Source organism: Lactuca virosa, chromosome 4, assembly GCF_052849685.1.
Source record: "Lactuca virosa cultivar CGN04683 chromosome 4, Lactuca_virosa_CGN04683_v6, whole genome shotgun sequence".
In the NCBI taxonomy this organism is placed as follows: Eukaryota; Viridiplantae; Streptophyta; class Magnoliopsida; order Asterales; family Asteraceae; genus Lactuca; species Lactuca virosa.
Genome location: NC_136429.1, coordinates 7,895,697 through 7,912,081, shown reverse-complemented (window position 1 = coordinate 7,912,081; position 16,385 = coordinate 7,895,697). Strand labels below are relative to the sequence as shown.

Here is a 16,385-nt window from a genome sequence, read left to right as displayed (position 1 = left end):
AGGGATTGCAGTGACAATATTATGGTCGAGAGAATGGATGAGGAATTCGTTGGTGATAAGGGAGGAAGAGATCGGCATACCCAAAATAAAAGCAATGGGAGTGGTGGGATGGGAGAAGTAAGAGAAATCTAGTGATGGGAGTTGCTGGTCAGATGCGGTGGTTGCAGCAATAAGATCGATGGTAGCGACAATGGTATCACCGAATGATGATATATGTTCAGCCCTAATGATAAAGAGAAGAAAAATTTTATGTATTTCACAAGGGGAGTGGGAGGGAGGTGGGGTAAGTTAATATAGGTATGGGCCCTATTTCTTAAGGGTTATTTCCATAAAATATCCTATCTTTTGCCTTTTTGAGAGCTAAAAGTCTTTTCTTTTTCAAAAAGACGTAAACTTTATTAGTTACTTGTTATTTCAGACTCAATATGTCACCAACCGGTAAATATAATTTATTTTGTTCATGAAAGACCTTATATTTTGTACTTTTTCCATTTTAAACCTATTTTTTTTTTCAAAATAAACTCAACGTTATTATTTGAAAATACAACCCCGACAAGCTATTGTTGTATACTTCTTGATAGATTGGTATGGATCAAAACATCACAAAAAATCGGTTGAAACATTTTTGACATTACATAGTACGAATAACAATTTCCTCCTTTAAAAGAGCAATGATATTTAGGAAAATATGAATTTCAAGGATATGGACTACTTTAATCAGCTCATCAAATTACAATCAACATAGAAAATAAGATTAAAAACCAAAACCACACCAAAGGAACGTAGAATTGACGGTTTCAATGTGTAACTTATAATTTGACTCATATTCTCGAATACAATTAAATGAGTTTACAATGAAGTCGGCAATGATGAATAATTAATTAGAACGTAGCAATAGAACTAAAATAAGTTTTAATTACACTTAACACTATTATTCTAGCTATATCTAGTTTAGACGTAGCAATAGAACTAAAATAAGGTATATCACAACTTCGTTCTTAGTTTATGTTCTATTAATAATTGATTAGAGCAATCAAAATCCCATTTTTAGTTTAGGATTAAAAATAGATAGAACCACCTTCATGTTCTCCCACTCACATATACTCATGCATGAACCACCTTCAATATATTTTGTACCTCCTCCCATTAGAAAGGATTCTACACTTGATAGTTGATATATAAGCCTGATCAGCTATCGACATCCTCCTGGATCGCATCATGTCATTGCAGCTTCTCATACAAAAGGTTGTGATGTATGAGGGATTTCATAATGATCAGCCCTTATATATGGAGTTTCCTCATGCTTTTGGTCTCGATTTCTCTAATAGTGTTTGTCAATCCATTTAGATGTAGGCTAGGGATTCCTTAGTATCTTCTTATCACAACTTCTCCAACCATCATGGTCATCAATTGCATCCCAATCATGAAACACAATTTAATTGGGGTTATATGTGTTGCCTACTCAGTATCATAGGATCCATATTACTATAATCCACACACAGACCGAAACACACATGTAAAACCAACCACGTACTACAGACCCTCTTATTGGCAACAACCAATCATGAAACACAATTCAGTTGAGTTCCACCTCCGGCAACATTTCCGGCGTTCCTTACCTCTGACGACTTCTCCGATCATATTTTTCGGTTATCTTCTCTGGCCAAGCATGAGTTTTCCGGCCATGACAAATTTTGAGTTCATCTATGGCAGATTTTTCGAACATACGCATCTGAAACACATGTAAAATCAAGTTCATACATGGTTTTGGAACAAAACTAAAACACATGTGAAATCAAGTTCATCTAAGGAAGATTTCGAGTTCATCCATGGTAGATTTTTCAGCTCTCATTTATGGAACCCTTCATCTTCCTCGAGTTTAAACCCTTCAAAACATATTTGGAATCGATTTTGTTTCTGATGAAGAAATCCTAACAAGAATCAAACTCATATCGAGTTCGCATATGGTAGATTTCAGTTCTCGTTTCTAAACCCATTCATCTTCATCGAATTAAAACCCTTCAAACACTCATTTCGAATTGGTTTCGAGGTTGAAGAACAATTACGATACTGATGATTGATTTCAAAAACACATATGGAATGGGTTTTGTTTCCTACAGACAATTTCAAATACATATTTGAAAACGAAATCAATTTCAAACACGCATTTGATGAACAATTTTGTTTTTGAAGAAATCCTAAGTTGAACCCTAAATCATTTCTGACGATGAATAAACTCTAACAAGAATCAAATATTTGAATCATTTTGTGTGTGTTTGTGTGTTCTCCAGCCGTGAACACATACAAGAACCCACGAATCTGTAACCAAATTGAAGTTTCAAGGTTGAAATCGTTGCTTTTCAGTTCGATTTCTTGATCTGTGATTGTGTATAACACTGTAAATTTTCAAATAAAATTTTCATTTTTAAAATCACATATACTCAACATCACATTTCCCAAAACCACAAAATGCACAAGTTGTCAAAACCCAAGTCAACAAATGTTTGATAAAATCCCAAAATCCTCAAAATCATGATCTATAACTGGTGTGTACAATCAAGTCGGCGCCTTCCCGCGATCCAGAGAAGTACCTGAAACACATATCACACAACACGGTAAGCACGAAGCTTAGTGAGTTCCCCAAAATACCGCACACATATCATTAGCCTCTCATGGCTATATCTCGATAAAGACCCTTCGGTCAATGTGTCTCAGCGAAGACCCTCCGGTCTCACAACTCGGGGTGGACCCTCCGGTCCTAACTCAATAAAGCACAAAATAATATACAGCATAAATCACAAGACACTCCGGTCGATAACTCAGATAAGACCCTCCGGTCACACAGTATTACCACTCAGGTAAGTATAGTGAGAAGACTCACCTCGCAGAGTAAAGCAATGTATCCCACGCTCGAGTTGCTGTTCTAATCTCCGCCCCTCCATGGCCTCCAAAATCCACAGTTGACCAAAACCCTAAAGTCAACAGAAGTCAACAGTCAAAGCTGACCCAACTCTAAAAGTCAACGGAGGTCAACACTCAAGTCAACAGTCCATGTTGACTCAACTCGCCGAGTACAGCTCATAAACTCGTCGATAGGGATGAGCGTGGTACGGAACCGGTACCGACCCGTACCGTTCCCGATTTCTCGAAAACCGAATTTTATTGAAAGTCAATCCCGAATACCTAACCGAATTAACATCACCGGTACCGGTACCGGGAATGGTACCGGTTTTCTGTACTAGTATCGGTACCGGTGGTACCGAATCCCGAATTTCATGTATTTGGAGTACCAAGTATCGTCCCATATTTTCAAATTCGGTACGGTTCGGTACTGGTTCCGGTACGGTACCGGTACGGGATCGGGATTTGGGACACTCGAGTTATTGGTTTAGATCAATGTGTTGTTACAGAGCGATTTCGAGGACGAAATCTAATTCACGTGGGGAAGAAATGTAACACCCCGAATCCTGGATGTGAAACTTGAGAGTTATAATGCACATTGCATGACCTACTCGACGAGTTGGTTGGTCCCGACTCGTCATGTAGGAGTTGAGCTGGCCGCGCGAGTTATGAAGCCTACTCGTCGAGTCGAAGGGTTGGACTCGACGAGTTGAGTCTGTGTTGAGAAAACCCTAATTTTAAGGCTTGCACCCTATTTAAAGGACCTTAAGCCCTTATTTCCGCCTCCTTGATCATTTAGACACGCTGAGAGAAACCCTAGACGAGCTGTAGTCATTGAGAGAGAGAGAGAGAGAGAGAGAAAGGCTAAATATCTTGTGTTCAAGTGGATGGAAATAAGCCCTAAAACTCCCTAGGAAGAGTTCTATCACAAGAGATGCTCAAGATGGTAGCTTTTTACCTCCAAAATGAAGCTAACACAGAGAAACACTTGATCCACAAGCCTCTTCTTGTTCCAAGGCTTGATGCTCTTCACTCTTCTTCTAAAAATGCAATTGAACACAAGATCTTTAGCCTTTCTCTCTCTCACAACGACTACAGCTCGTCTAGGGTTTCTCTCAGCGTGTCTAAATGATTAAGGAGGCGGAAATGAGGGCTTAAGGTCCTTTAAATAGGATGCAAGCCCTAAAATTAGGGTTTTCTCAACACAGACTCAACTCGTCGAGTCCAGCCCTTCGACTCGACGAGTAGGCTTCATAACTCGCGCGGCCAGCTCAGCTCCTACACGACGAGTCGGGACCAACCAACTCGTCGAGTTGGTCATGCAATGTGCATTATAACTCTCAAGTTTCACATCCAGGATTCGGGGTGTTACATTGTGTATCTAAACCCTGATTTATGGGTTTGTTTTAGAGAATAGACAAAAGATAAGAGAGAGAGAAGAAGAAGAAGAAATCTGAAAAAATATGTCAAGAACTCATCTCGCTGGAAAATCGATTATGGCTAGAGAAGATGACCGGAAAAATCATACTTGGCCGGAAAAGATGTCGGAAACCGGAAAAACTCTATATTACTGATCATAATGGTATGTTTTATACAAAAAAACATATATAAGGGTTAACAATACACATTAAAAAAAATATAAAAAAAATAAAAAAAAATAACAAAGTATGTACCAAAGTTAAAATTGATTACTTTATCCCCTCGTTATCTTAAAAAATGACTTCAAACCACGGTTTTTATTAGGGATGAGCATAACCGGGTACCCGCCTATTTTAGCTAGAAACGGAATCGCTCCCGGAACCGGCGGTTCTTAAGTTTTTGGAATTGGAACCGGAACCGCCTACATCGGTTCCTAAAAAATTGGAACTGTTCCCGGAACCGCCGGAACCGGTTCTGGTTCCGGGTACCCGGCTTCTTGAGTATTAAAACTTGTTATTTTATACATGCCATGTAAATTATGTACATTAACCTATACAAACAATATAAGTACAAAATATAAAACCAAAACATTTACAAAAATTTGATCTTTTAAATAACAAGCTACTAAAAACATTTCCCACTTTTAAATAACACAATAGCAAGAGCCAAAACAGCAACAATAAAAATAGCAAACTACAAACTATAAACAACAACAATAAAAACAACAAACTACAAACTATAAAATAGCAACAACAAATCAACAACATCACAAATCAGCAACAACAAATCAGCAAACTACAAACAACAAAAACAACAACTTAAGAACCGGCGCAAATCAGCAACAACACATAACAGCAGCAGTGTCTGAAAAATACATTTGTCTTCTGAAAAAATAAATAAATATAAATGTCTTACCAAACAAATTTAGTATAATAAATAAACAGAAAATAAATGTGTACCTCTCTAGTGTCTCTCTAGTAGTCTGAACAGAATTCAGTAGTGTCTGAAGCTGCATCACTACAGTCTTGATCATCAGGCATTCCAGTTGAACTACAATTATGTCCTGAAATAAAATAACTAGTATCATCTATGCCATCTGGTTGTGGTATAAAAGCAACCTATATATAAATATTCAAATTTAGAAAACATAAAAAAAAAATTATTAACGCCAATTCTGTGGAAAATGGAAATGACATCACCCACCTTTTAAATGGCAAGGGTATCCCAGTTTACACCATTAAAGAACGGATGTCCTTTTACCTGTAAAATACAAGTACAAGAGTTGGTATATATAACTTTCCTTCAAATCAATAGGACAAGTTCTATGACAGATTTCACCAAAAGATTGTTAACTCATTCAATCAAAATCGAATCTGGAAATATGATTCCTATGAAACAGAGCTTTTGAACAAATTTTTCGAAGTAGGACTTATTAGCTCATTCATTTTGACTTAATGGGTAGGAGGGTGTATCTCTATTGTGATGTTTTACTAGTTAAAATGACATATATTTGCCCCTAGAATCTGTATTGTAAGTGTTGATCTGATCATATTTAAATTTCCAGTTTTGCCCCTGGTATATGTTTTGTAGGATTTGCTAGTGGATGAAGCTAAAGAAAGAGCATAACAATATGTAAGACTTACTCAGTTCAGGTATGAACTGGTAATCCACCTGAAAAGCATATAAAAATAAAAATGAACGGGTAATCTAAACTAGATGTATGAGTTACTCACTTCAGGTATGACCTGGTAATCCAAACAGAAGAATCACAAACCCTAACAGATGAACCTTCGTCGGACGTCGTCACCCAGTTTCGTCGGACGTCGTCGATGGAGAATACAAGACGTAAGACTTACTCGGTTTCGTCGGACGTCGTCGATGGAGAATAGAAGTCTCTCTCTCTCCGCCTTCACCCGCGTCTGCAGTCTTCTGAGTTCTGAGTACACAAAAAAACAATTGATTTGATTAAACCTTGTTCTAACCACAAAAAAAGAACTTACATAACGGATGAACCTTCGATTAAACCTTCGATGAAGACTTTAAGATAAAGACTTGTAGTTGCGGCGATCGTCGGCGTGAGCGGCAGTCGATTCACTCAACATCTCTAAAGGCAAAAACAAAGATTAGAGATTCACGAGAACAGAACAAGAAATAAACCAAGACCTACCAAAAATCTAATCTAACAATTTGTTACTTTATAAAGCCAAATCCAAAAGAAATTCCGCCGATTCACTCAACATCCTTGGTCATTTACATCAAAAACAAGAAAATATACAAATGAAGCTACAGATGATGAGTTGATTACCTGATTCTTAGTTGGAGCGATGTTGATGAGAACTGGGAAGCGACGGATGCAATAGGGTCACCGGTTACATTGGGGTTCTCCTTTGAATTCGTATTTGCTGAGGGTATTTGAAGCTTCGATTGAGAAGGGAGAGTGACGAGAAGAAGAGAGGGTATGGTGTCGGCATTTTTTTTTTGTAAGTATGGATATCAAAAACCCTAAAAACGCTGAGGTATAAGGTAATCAGGTATAAGTTCTTTTTCCCTATTTTGTAGAAATAGAATTATCAAAATATAAAAATTTAATATATATTCTTTTTATAAAAAGGGCGGGTACCCGCCGGTATCGGTTCCGGTTAACCGTCGGTTCCGGGTACCCAGTATTGGAACTGGAACCGGCGGGTATCCAGCAGGTATCGGTTTTGTAAAAATGAGAATTGGAACCGGAACCGCTTAAGGCGGTTCCTAGACTTTAGGAACCGGAACCGGAACCGCCTAAGGTAGTTCCGGTTCCAGAACCGGCAGTTCCGAGACGGTTCCAATTCCAAAAGCAGGTACCGCTTCCGCTGCTCATCTCTAGTTTTTATACAATCCCAAGGACCATTTTTGCAATTTCTCTTATCGTTATTTACTTTTCTTATAACGACATCGTATGCGGCCTTTTGCGTTTCCATTGCTGTTTCCGTATCGATCGAAAATTTTGGGGATAAAAAATCAAGGGGAGCTTGATCTGGTCGAAGACGAAGAAGAAGCATCGATAAGATCGAGAGTGTAGCGAAAATGGTGAACATGACGACTTTTTTCGGGATGTCGCTTGGCGCTTTTGTGTTCTGGCAATCAATGGATAAAGTTCATGTCTGGATCGCTCTTCATCAGGACGAGAAGGTCTTACAATCTATATATCTACATATATTTATCTATACATTTTTGCTTATCTAGCTATGTGATTTGATTTTAATCATACTTGGAATGTACTGGCATGATTTTCTAAGTTAGGGTTCCGATTATATGTCGTGGGTGGTGATTGTATAAATTGTATTTTAGCTCGAAAAAATCATGGATATCCAGCTAGATAATTCATTCATTTGTGTATCTGATCAGTAAATATCAGTAATATCAACTTATTGTGAAGCTTCAAGGTTTGGATTTAGATTATGAATTGGAATTGGTTGTAAACTTGTAATTTAGTTTAACGATTGAATTATTTTTTTCTGCTCCGATTCCATGGATCAGAGTATAATTAGTTCAAAATATATACCGATTTACCTGTCAACTCTAGACCTAGAATTGGGTACTTGCAAATAGTATTTTCATGAATCTGATACTACTCAATAGCTCTTAGTAAGATGTTAATGAATTGTTTGAACTTTGGAGGAGCTCTTTTACACCTATATTACTTTCTTGAGAAGAGATGTATTCTTTGATACATTTGATAACAGAATGATATGATATATGTTTTGCAGCAAGAAAGAATGGAGAAGGAAGCAGAGATCAGGAGAGTGAGGGAACAGCTGCTACAAGAGAACAAGGAAAGAGATCCTCTTGCTTAAGTTTCCAAATCATTTATGATTTTTCCTCAAAACTTTATGTATTAAGCAGATACACACCAATGATTGTTGTTGAATAAGTTTCTCTTGCTTTGTGCTCTCAACAATTGATATGTTTGTTACTTGTTGCACTGGTAACTCCTGCTAAAGGAGCATAGCAACAAGTTTTTCAACTCTCACTCTCTATGATTATCATATGAATGCTCCTCACCTGTTAAGATTATATGTTTGGCAATAAGCTTTTTTGGAAGATCTATGGGAAGGAGGGGTAAAATAGTCTTTTGACACATGTGGGGGTTAAGGGAGTAAGTAGGGTGTGTTTGGCAATAAGCTTTTTTTTAGTGTTTTGATAAGTTGTTTTCTTCCAACTTACAAGAAAATGTTTATAACTTATTATATCTTGAAATCAGTTAACCATATTATATGTGGAATGTATCATTGTGTTTCTTTTTACATGGCCAAAGACACATATAAGTTTACCATTTTACCCCTATCAAACATCACGAAGACACGACTGAAATGTGACTTTGGAAGAAATTTCATGGAGGAATCAACCACTAACACTAATAGCAAAATAATTTGTTAATGGATCATTTGGATTAGGGGTGTCAATTTATGACACGACACGACAAAAATACACGACACGAAACGAAATCGGGACGAAATAAAAATTCGAATTCGTTTTCGTGTCGTGTTCGTGTCAAGTATAAAAAAGACGATGTCGTGTCGTGTCGTGTTCGTGTTTACAAATCCACACGAAATTGACATGACTGAGCATGTGTTTGTCGTGTTTTTCGTGTTTGTCGTTTTTATCGTGTTATATATGATTAAATATGAATTAAATAAAATAATAGTTATGTAATATTATCTTTGTCGTGTCGTGTTGTCGTTTTTTAATTGGTTCGTTTTCGTGTTAGTGAAAAAAAACACGACATCGTGTCGTGTCGTGTTCGTGTTACAAAAAACCTTGTCGTATCGTGTCGTGTCAGACAAAAACACGACACGACGGCCCGATTTGACAGACCTAATTTGGATCATAGAGGTATGTTTTGATATTTTTCTTCTAAACTTGTAATTGATCAAATTGGTAAAAACCTTTGTATGTTAATGGGTTAAAAGTGATAAATTGTAGTTAGAAATTACTAGGAATATTCGAAATTCCACTAAATTGCAAAATTATTTTCACTGACCAGAGGCTGCAGGAAAAAAAAAAGGTAATATAATACTGTAAAAACTTCATTTTCATTGCAAAATATGGAATTTTCAAAAAAAATTATAAAATATTTTGTGGTAGGGACTATTAATAGAACTCTTTCATAATTTCCATCAAAAAACCGATGATCAACTATTAATTAATAATAATTTATTAGTAAGGTTATACAAGAGTTTGTATACATTCGTAACATTTTCGACAGGTTTTCGCTTAGGTTATATTTTATTATTTTTAATATGTTAGAAGAGAGTATTAACTCTCGCTTGTATATAGATTCGTAAAATTGTTTATTCTTCTGCCAGATCAAAATTCTCAACAATGATTCCATGAATGGGCCATCTCCTTTCGACAAGCCCATGTAGATGGGAGTTTAAACTTTAATTGTTTGGGAATTCTTTTCATTTTATTGGGTGTATTAAAGAGCCAATAATTTCTGGTTTGTGAAAATCATTTTTTTTGTTTAAAAAGCTGGTAGTTTCAAAATTTTTTTAACTTACTGATTTTGAATAATTAATAAGTTAATAAGTTATTTTTTTTTAAAAAGAACTCTCAAACACCCACTTAATGTATTAATATTAATACCAAGATGATATTAGATTAAATATATAAAAAAATTACAACAAAGTTAGTTGCTAGATAACTTTTTATATTTTAAAACAAACGAGTTATAAATACATTATTGTTAATTTGACAAATGTAAATAAATAAAAATTTTAAACTTGAAATATTTGCAAACTTTGATGATCTTGCACGTAACATTTGCACTGTTTGAATCAGGAACCACAAAATATATGCTACTACTGCTAGATTTGATGAAAAAAAACCTAGAGGGATATGAATGAAAAAAAATCTCATTCGTAATAAGTTTTGTATGAGATCAAAATCATTTGTTAATGTGATTGTGGGAGATTCTTCAATGCATTGTCGGAAGGAGAATGTTTATGTCATAAAATTGATGGTCTCAAAGTTATTGTATGTTTTTCATTGAAACTCTTCATACAGAGAACTGATTCGTACACAACAATATGTATGGGAAGCAAATTAGAGTATATATAAATAAAATAATATTCCAATACTTCCCCCTCAAGTTTGAGTGTGGAGATATTTAGTGACCGACTTGTCAAGTAAAAATCTAAGTTGTTGTGTCCCTAATTCTTTCGTTAGAAGATCGACGATTTGCATGGAGGTGGCAATTTGAAGAGGTTCAACTTCTTGTGACTCGACCCTTTCCCATATAAAATAGCAGTTCATCTCTACATGTGTAATTCGTTCGTGAAAACTGGGTTGTTTGCAATGTGACGGGTTGTCTGGTTGTCACAAAATAAGGGGGTCGGTTTTGTGGAGAAGATGTCCAGCCTGGTTAGGAGCTATCTAACCCAAAGGACTTCACTAACGGTGGATGCCATGGACCAATATCCTGCTTCGGCAGAGGAGCAAGATACAACCGATTGTTTCTTGGTCTTCCAAGAGATAGGTTGTGACATCCCCATTTTCACGGCCAGAAAAGACCGATTTTGTTTATGCTTGTTTGGAAATCAGAGTAACATTTTAAATAAAAGTGTTGCGGAATTTGTCCCAAAACAAAATATGATAAAGATTTATCAAAAGCATTTCCAAAGAAATGTATTTCATTAAAAGACTCGGGATGTCATGTTCGATACAGATCAAAAGCATAAACAGTACAATATAAGCCTTACTACATTATTTCATATCTACAGGCCTATATCCGTAATCCCTCATCCAAAACATCACATTTATGCTCGAGCGCCACTACGTGTAATACATGAAACTGAGTGGGTCAGGCTTGGGAGCCTGGTGAGCACATAGGGTTTTCAACCCACAATAAATAAGTTTATTAATTTCATCAACCAACAATAACCCGATTACCCGTTCCCTTTTATCCTCACTTTACGTCCCTAAACACCTATCATAAGGGACCTGGACACTACTGCTAAGGGGGTTCCTCAGCAATAATCGTTCACAAACACCTACATGTTGCGAGCCTGCTAGCGTTCCACTAGACTGTCTAGAAGAGTCCGTGGTCGTCATCTATACTCCGCTAGATGACTAGATCACCAACAACATCGAGGCCTCTCATCATTTTATCATACATCGTCTTATTACATCTACCCATGTATTACCCCAACATTTTTGTAGATATAAAATACATATATCGTTTAAATCATTTAAAACACGTATAAAAATCTTTCATCAGCATAGACAACAAGTATTCAGATAATATGCACACATAGCACGTAATTTATATAAAATACTTCATATCTATGTGTAAGATGAAAGTAACTATGCACTCACCTGATTAGGTGGTGACTCGGTACTTGGACAGCGCTTCGTTATCTCAAAACAATTTTTCCTTGACCAAAACCTAGTATCAATACCACTAGGGTTTAGTTTTAACGTTAACCGCGACTAATTAATAGTCTAGCTATTATTACTATTATATAAGCGTTAAATAACACTCAATATAACTCATAATAATAGCCCAAATAATTATTTTAAGGACCTAATAACATTACTATAATTATTTTAAAGCTATATTAAAAATTTCATAGGCGTAGCTCACTTATAGCGGATTTTAAAGAAAACCGGGCTTTGCTCGGAGCAGCGTTTCCAAACCGAAAGACCCTTTTTCTCGGGACTCCGGGAGCCTCGGGGCTTCCCTCGGGTGCTAGGGGTTTTTCCTAGGGTTTAGGGGGGTTAGGACAGGCTAGAGAGAGAAAGAAACTAGAGAGAGAAGTGAGAAAGGTGTGGAAAATCGGATGGCCTCGCCCTTCTATTTATAGCTGCGACCCCTCGTTGAACGCGCTGCGTTCGGTTGATCTACGCGGGGCGTAGAGACGCATGTTGCAAGGCTGCTGGGGCGACGTGGCTATCTCTCGGACCGCATGAAAGATACGAAGTACGCGCAACGTTTCCTTCGGACGCGAGGCGTTCATCGGACGCTCTGCGTTCTTCTTGTACATGCTGCGCTTGCAAGCCAGGTGTCCGAATCCGAAGGTTGAGCCGTGATCAGCAAGCGACGGCCCAGATGCTGCCACGTCATCTAGTTCGCATCAGGTTTTGCAAATTGCACACTCGGCTTCTAAAATTCATAACTTTCACATACGAGCTCCGTTTTTGACGTTCTTTATATCCACGCGAAGGCGGGAACGTACTCTACAACTTTTGTTTAGACTCCGTTGGCTAATTTTGAATTTATTTTAAAAGTTATATTTTTAACAGGCCGAGACAGGGTTGGTCCGTTAAAATCTCATAACTTCTTCATCCGAAGTCCGTTTTTGTCTGTCTTTTTATCATTACGCTACTATTAATGAGATATTCGATTCTCGTTTAGGTTGTGTCGGATAAAAACCGCTCGATCTAATATTCGAACTTCGGGCTGTACACTGCTAAGCCGAAACTTCGAAAAATCATAACTTCCTCATACGAAGTCAGATTTGGGCGTTCTTTTTATGGACGCTCTCGGTTTAACGTTTTCTACGACTTTTGTTTAGACCGCTAAGGCTAAAATTCGCTCTATCGTAAATTCACTATTTACGCTTCCTGGTGGCGTGTCGGTTCCGTCGCGAAACTTCGACGGGTCATAACTTCTTCGTTATAACTCGGATTTCGGCGTTCTTTGTATCTCCGGAATCCTTGTTTCGACCACTACAAGTTTATGTAAAGATATCGGGCTTATCTCGCACTTTAATTTTGACGCTTATTTTCATTCTTTATTAATTATATATTTATAATTAGACAATAAGCATATAAATTCACATAATTCACAAAATACTCAAATATTTCATCTTTATTACATCAAAAAGAGTTACAATAGTTGACGTAGACTATTACATCGTCTAAAAATGCTTAGCCCCGAAACCCGGGCGTTACATAGGTGCCCCTCCTAGAAGAAGTAGGTATCATGTTCGAGATTTTCTGGTGGATGTCTAGTGAGAGTCACAATACGAAGTAAGAGTACAACCTCCTTCACGTGGGAAAATAATGCCTTGCCCCAGGGTTGCCTTCATATACCTAAGAACTTTGTGAACTGCGTTCATGTGGGATTTTCTTGGATCTGCAACAAACTGACTCAAAACATTAATCCAGTAAGTGATATCTGGTCTTGTGGCGTGCAAATATAGCAACCTCCCAAATATTTGACGGTATTGCCCAGTGTCTACCTTTGGTTCATTCTCGGCTTTGTCTAAATTGAGATTCAGCTCGATAGGAAAGGGGCTTGTCTTATAACCTTGTAGACCACAATCTTCTAGAATGTCAAGGATGTACTTTCTTTGACTCAGAACCAACCCCTTCGAGGTCCAGTCTGTTTCAATCCCACAAATATACTTGACATTACCAAGGTCCTTTATGCTAAATCTTTTATTGAGCCCGTCCTTTGTTTCTTGTATCCTTATCATGTTATTCCCTACCATGACGACATCATCGACATAAATAAGGGTTGCCACGAAACCTTTTCTTGTTTGTAAATGAAAAGAAAATGGTCAGCCTTAGATTGTTTGAAGTCGAGGTCGAGTAGAGCATTGTTGAATTTTTAATACCAATTGTGAGACGCTTACGTCAAACCGTACAACGAGTTTCTTAGCCTACAAACTCTTGTCTCTCCTTCCTTAGCAAAGCCTTAAGGGACCTTCATATAAACGTCTTCATTTATATCATCGTGAAGTAACGTGTTGTTGATATCGATTTGGTGGATGGCCTAATTTTTCTTGACGGCCACTACTAGGAGAGTCCTCACAGTGACTAGCTTTGCTACCGTGGCAAAAGTATCATGATAGTCAACTCCTTCTAATTGTGTAACCCCTTAGCAACTAACTACGCCTTTTATCTTTCAACTTGTCCATTAGGTTCATATTTCACTTCTTATACCCATTTCAAATCATTGGTGTGCTTTCCTTTGGGCAATTCTTCTAGATTTCATGTGTCATTCTTTTCTAGAGCGTGTATTCCTTTTTCATGGCTTCCTTCCATTTTTCACTTTTGACAGCCTGAAGAAATGTTGTGGCTTACTGTTGGAATCATAGGCAGCAAAGCAAGTTTTATGAGTATCAGATAAATGTTTTTATGAGACAAAGTTAGTTAAGGGATGTACCGTGGAGGATACTTGATTTGGTGTTGCTTGTAAGTGGTTAACTGATGGGGGAAATTGGACAAAATAATCATTGAAACGTTTTGGTTGTGACTTTCTCCTTTTCTCATGTAATGGATCAACATGTGGGCCTTGTTGCTCGTTGATCTGCGTTTAACTCGGATTGTTCACTTGGTCCTTCTGTTTGGGCTTCATTGTCTTCACTTTGATTTAAGTCAACCTCCTCCCTTTGTGTTTCGGTTCCAGTCAAGACCCCAACATTACTAGCTTCTTCATTGTTTGTGCTTTCATCATGGATGGGCCCATCCTGAGGTTCAAACAACTCGGTGGTTTCAAGGGATAAGTGGTCAAAAAAGGAATTTATCTTCATGAAATTTCACGTCCCAGGAGACCATTATTTTCTTATTTTCAGGCAAAAATTTTATATCCTTTGGTCCCTCGAGGGTAACCTAAAAATAACTCGGGCCTCCCTCACGTTTCGAACTTGTCTCTTATGGTCTCGGTGCTTCTATAGTAGACCAAGCAACCGAACACCTTCATGAAACCATAGTTCGATTTTCGTTCAAAGATGATTTCGTATTGTGTTTTGTTTTCAGTTACTCTTGAATGTAATTAGTTAATGATGTAAGAAGCCATTAGAACACACTTGTAACGCCCCACGAATTCGGGATAGACATTTTAAGGATTATAAAATATAAATATTCTTTGTAACAAATAATTAAATATCAAATAGGATAATCGTAAATAAATAAGAATCCTTCAAACGCAATATGAGCTATGTAACACCCATAAAAATTGAGCCAAATTAAAACATTTTAATTCATTCAAAAACCATTAAGTTCATACATCTCGTTTTCAAAATAGTTTAAACATCAGAGTATCCCCCAGAACCATATCACGTAAATCATAAAGCATGAGGAGCGGTACGATCACGCCTTCGCCTTGCCACGATCTCCTGAAGTACCTGAAACAATACACTGAAACTGTAAGCCCGAAAGCTTAGTGAGTTACCCCCAAAATACCAACCACACATAACATACTCATAACATATCACAAATAGAATAGCCATGCATATCGGGTCTACTGTGTGACTGGTCCGCCCGCACCGAGCCTTCAGTCCACCTGGTCCACCCTCCGAGTCTAGCCATGTACATCGAGTCTACAGTATGATTGGTCCGCCCGTACCGGGCCTTCAATCCACCTGGTCCACTCTCTGAGTCTACAGTATGACTGGTCCGCCCTCACCGGCCTTCAGTCAGCCTGGTCCACTCTCCGAGCCTCGGTACGTCTGGTCCGCCCTCTTGGGGCCTTCAGACTATCCGGGCCGCTCGCTGGGCCTTCGGAATGATCCGGTCCGCCCTGGGTATGTTGGCCTACAGCACAAAGCAAGACCCGCCTCAACCCAACCCCCGTCAAACAACCATGTACACATAAAACATTTAATCACATAACAAATCCTTAACCAGACAACAGTCTAACAGATCACATAGCATATCAACATCCTAACCAGGATTCCGACCTATCCGGTCACTAGCATAACATTACCCTATATATCGGGTACCGACCTTAACCAGGTCACTAACATAACACCACCCTAAATACCAGGATGCAAATCTAGCAAGCCATAACATAACAAACAATACCCGGATTTCCATCCGTAGACCCTGTCGATATAGTGAGGATAACTCACCTATAATTGCCGACTGAAGAGATACGACCAAGCTGCTCCGAACACCGACACGAACTTCACCACAGCACACTACCAAAGAGTCAATACCAAAATTACCAAAATACCCTTGGAAGTCAAACTGGTCAACTCTTGGTCAAAGTCAAAGTCCTCAGTCAAAGTCAACCTTCCTGGTTGTCTCTACTCGCCGAGTCAACCCGTCGACTCGTCGATTCCCTATACTCAGAA

At 37.9% G+C, this 16,385-nt stretch overlaps 1 protein-coding gene and 1 long non-coding RNA gene across 4 annotated transcripts; one reads left to right on the top strand and one right to left on the bottom strand.

The window, feature by feature from the left end:
• Positions 1–4,910: 4,910 nt before the first annotated feature.
• Positions 4,911–6,780, bottom strand: LOC145109869 (uncharacterized). Of its 3 annotated transcripts, none has more exons than XR_013709282.1 (6): positions 6,626–6,780; positions 6,334–6,424; positions 6,054–6,256; positions 5,524–5,580; positions 5,280–5,438; positions 4,911–5,204 (listed from the first exon to the last, which is right to left on the bottom strand). It is a non-coding gene; the product is annotated as an uncharacterized LOC145109869 (long non-coding RNA). The 3 variants fall into 3 exon arrangements; XR_013709281.1 differs by having other exon boundaries at positions 6,346–6,424; XR_013709283.1 differs by having other exon boundaries at positions 5,280–5,383; positions 6,346–6,424.
• Positions 6,781–7,238: 458 nt separating this feature from the next.
• Positions 7,239–8,373, top strand: LOC145169273 (uncharacterized). The gene is made up of 2 exons (XM_079087842.1): positions 7,239–7,488; positions 8,067–8,373. Exons 1-2 carry the CDS (start codon positions 7,384–7,386, stop codon positions 8,151–8,153), a joined length of 192 nt encoding a protein of 63 aa, XP_078943968.1. The 5' UTR covers positions 7,239–7,383; the 3' UTR covers positions 8,154–8,373.
• The last annotated feature ends 8,012 nt before the right edge of the window (positions 8,374–16,385 follow it).

What these genes read in the sequence shown, in the direction of transcription:
- LOC145169273 (XM_079087842.1), top strand. Translation starts at nt 7,384, where the DNA reads ATGGTGAACATGACGACTTTTTTCGGGATGTCGCTTGGCGCTTTTGTG. An exon ending in CTCTTCATCAGGACGAGAAG is followed by an intron (nt 7,489 to 8,066) that starts GTCTTACAATCT and finishes TATGTTTTGCAG; the next exon opens with CAAGAAAGAATGGAGAAGGA.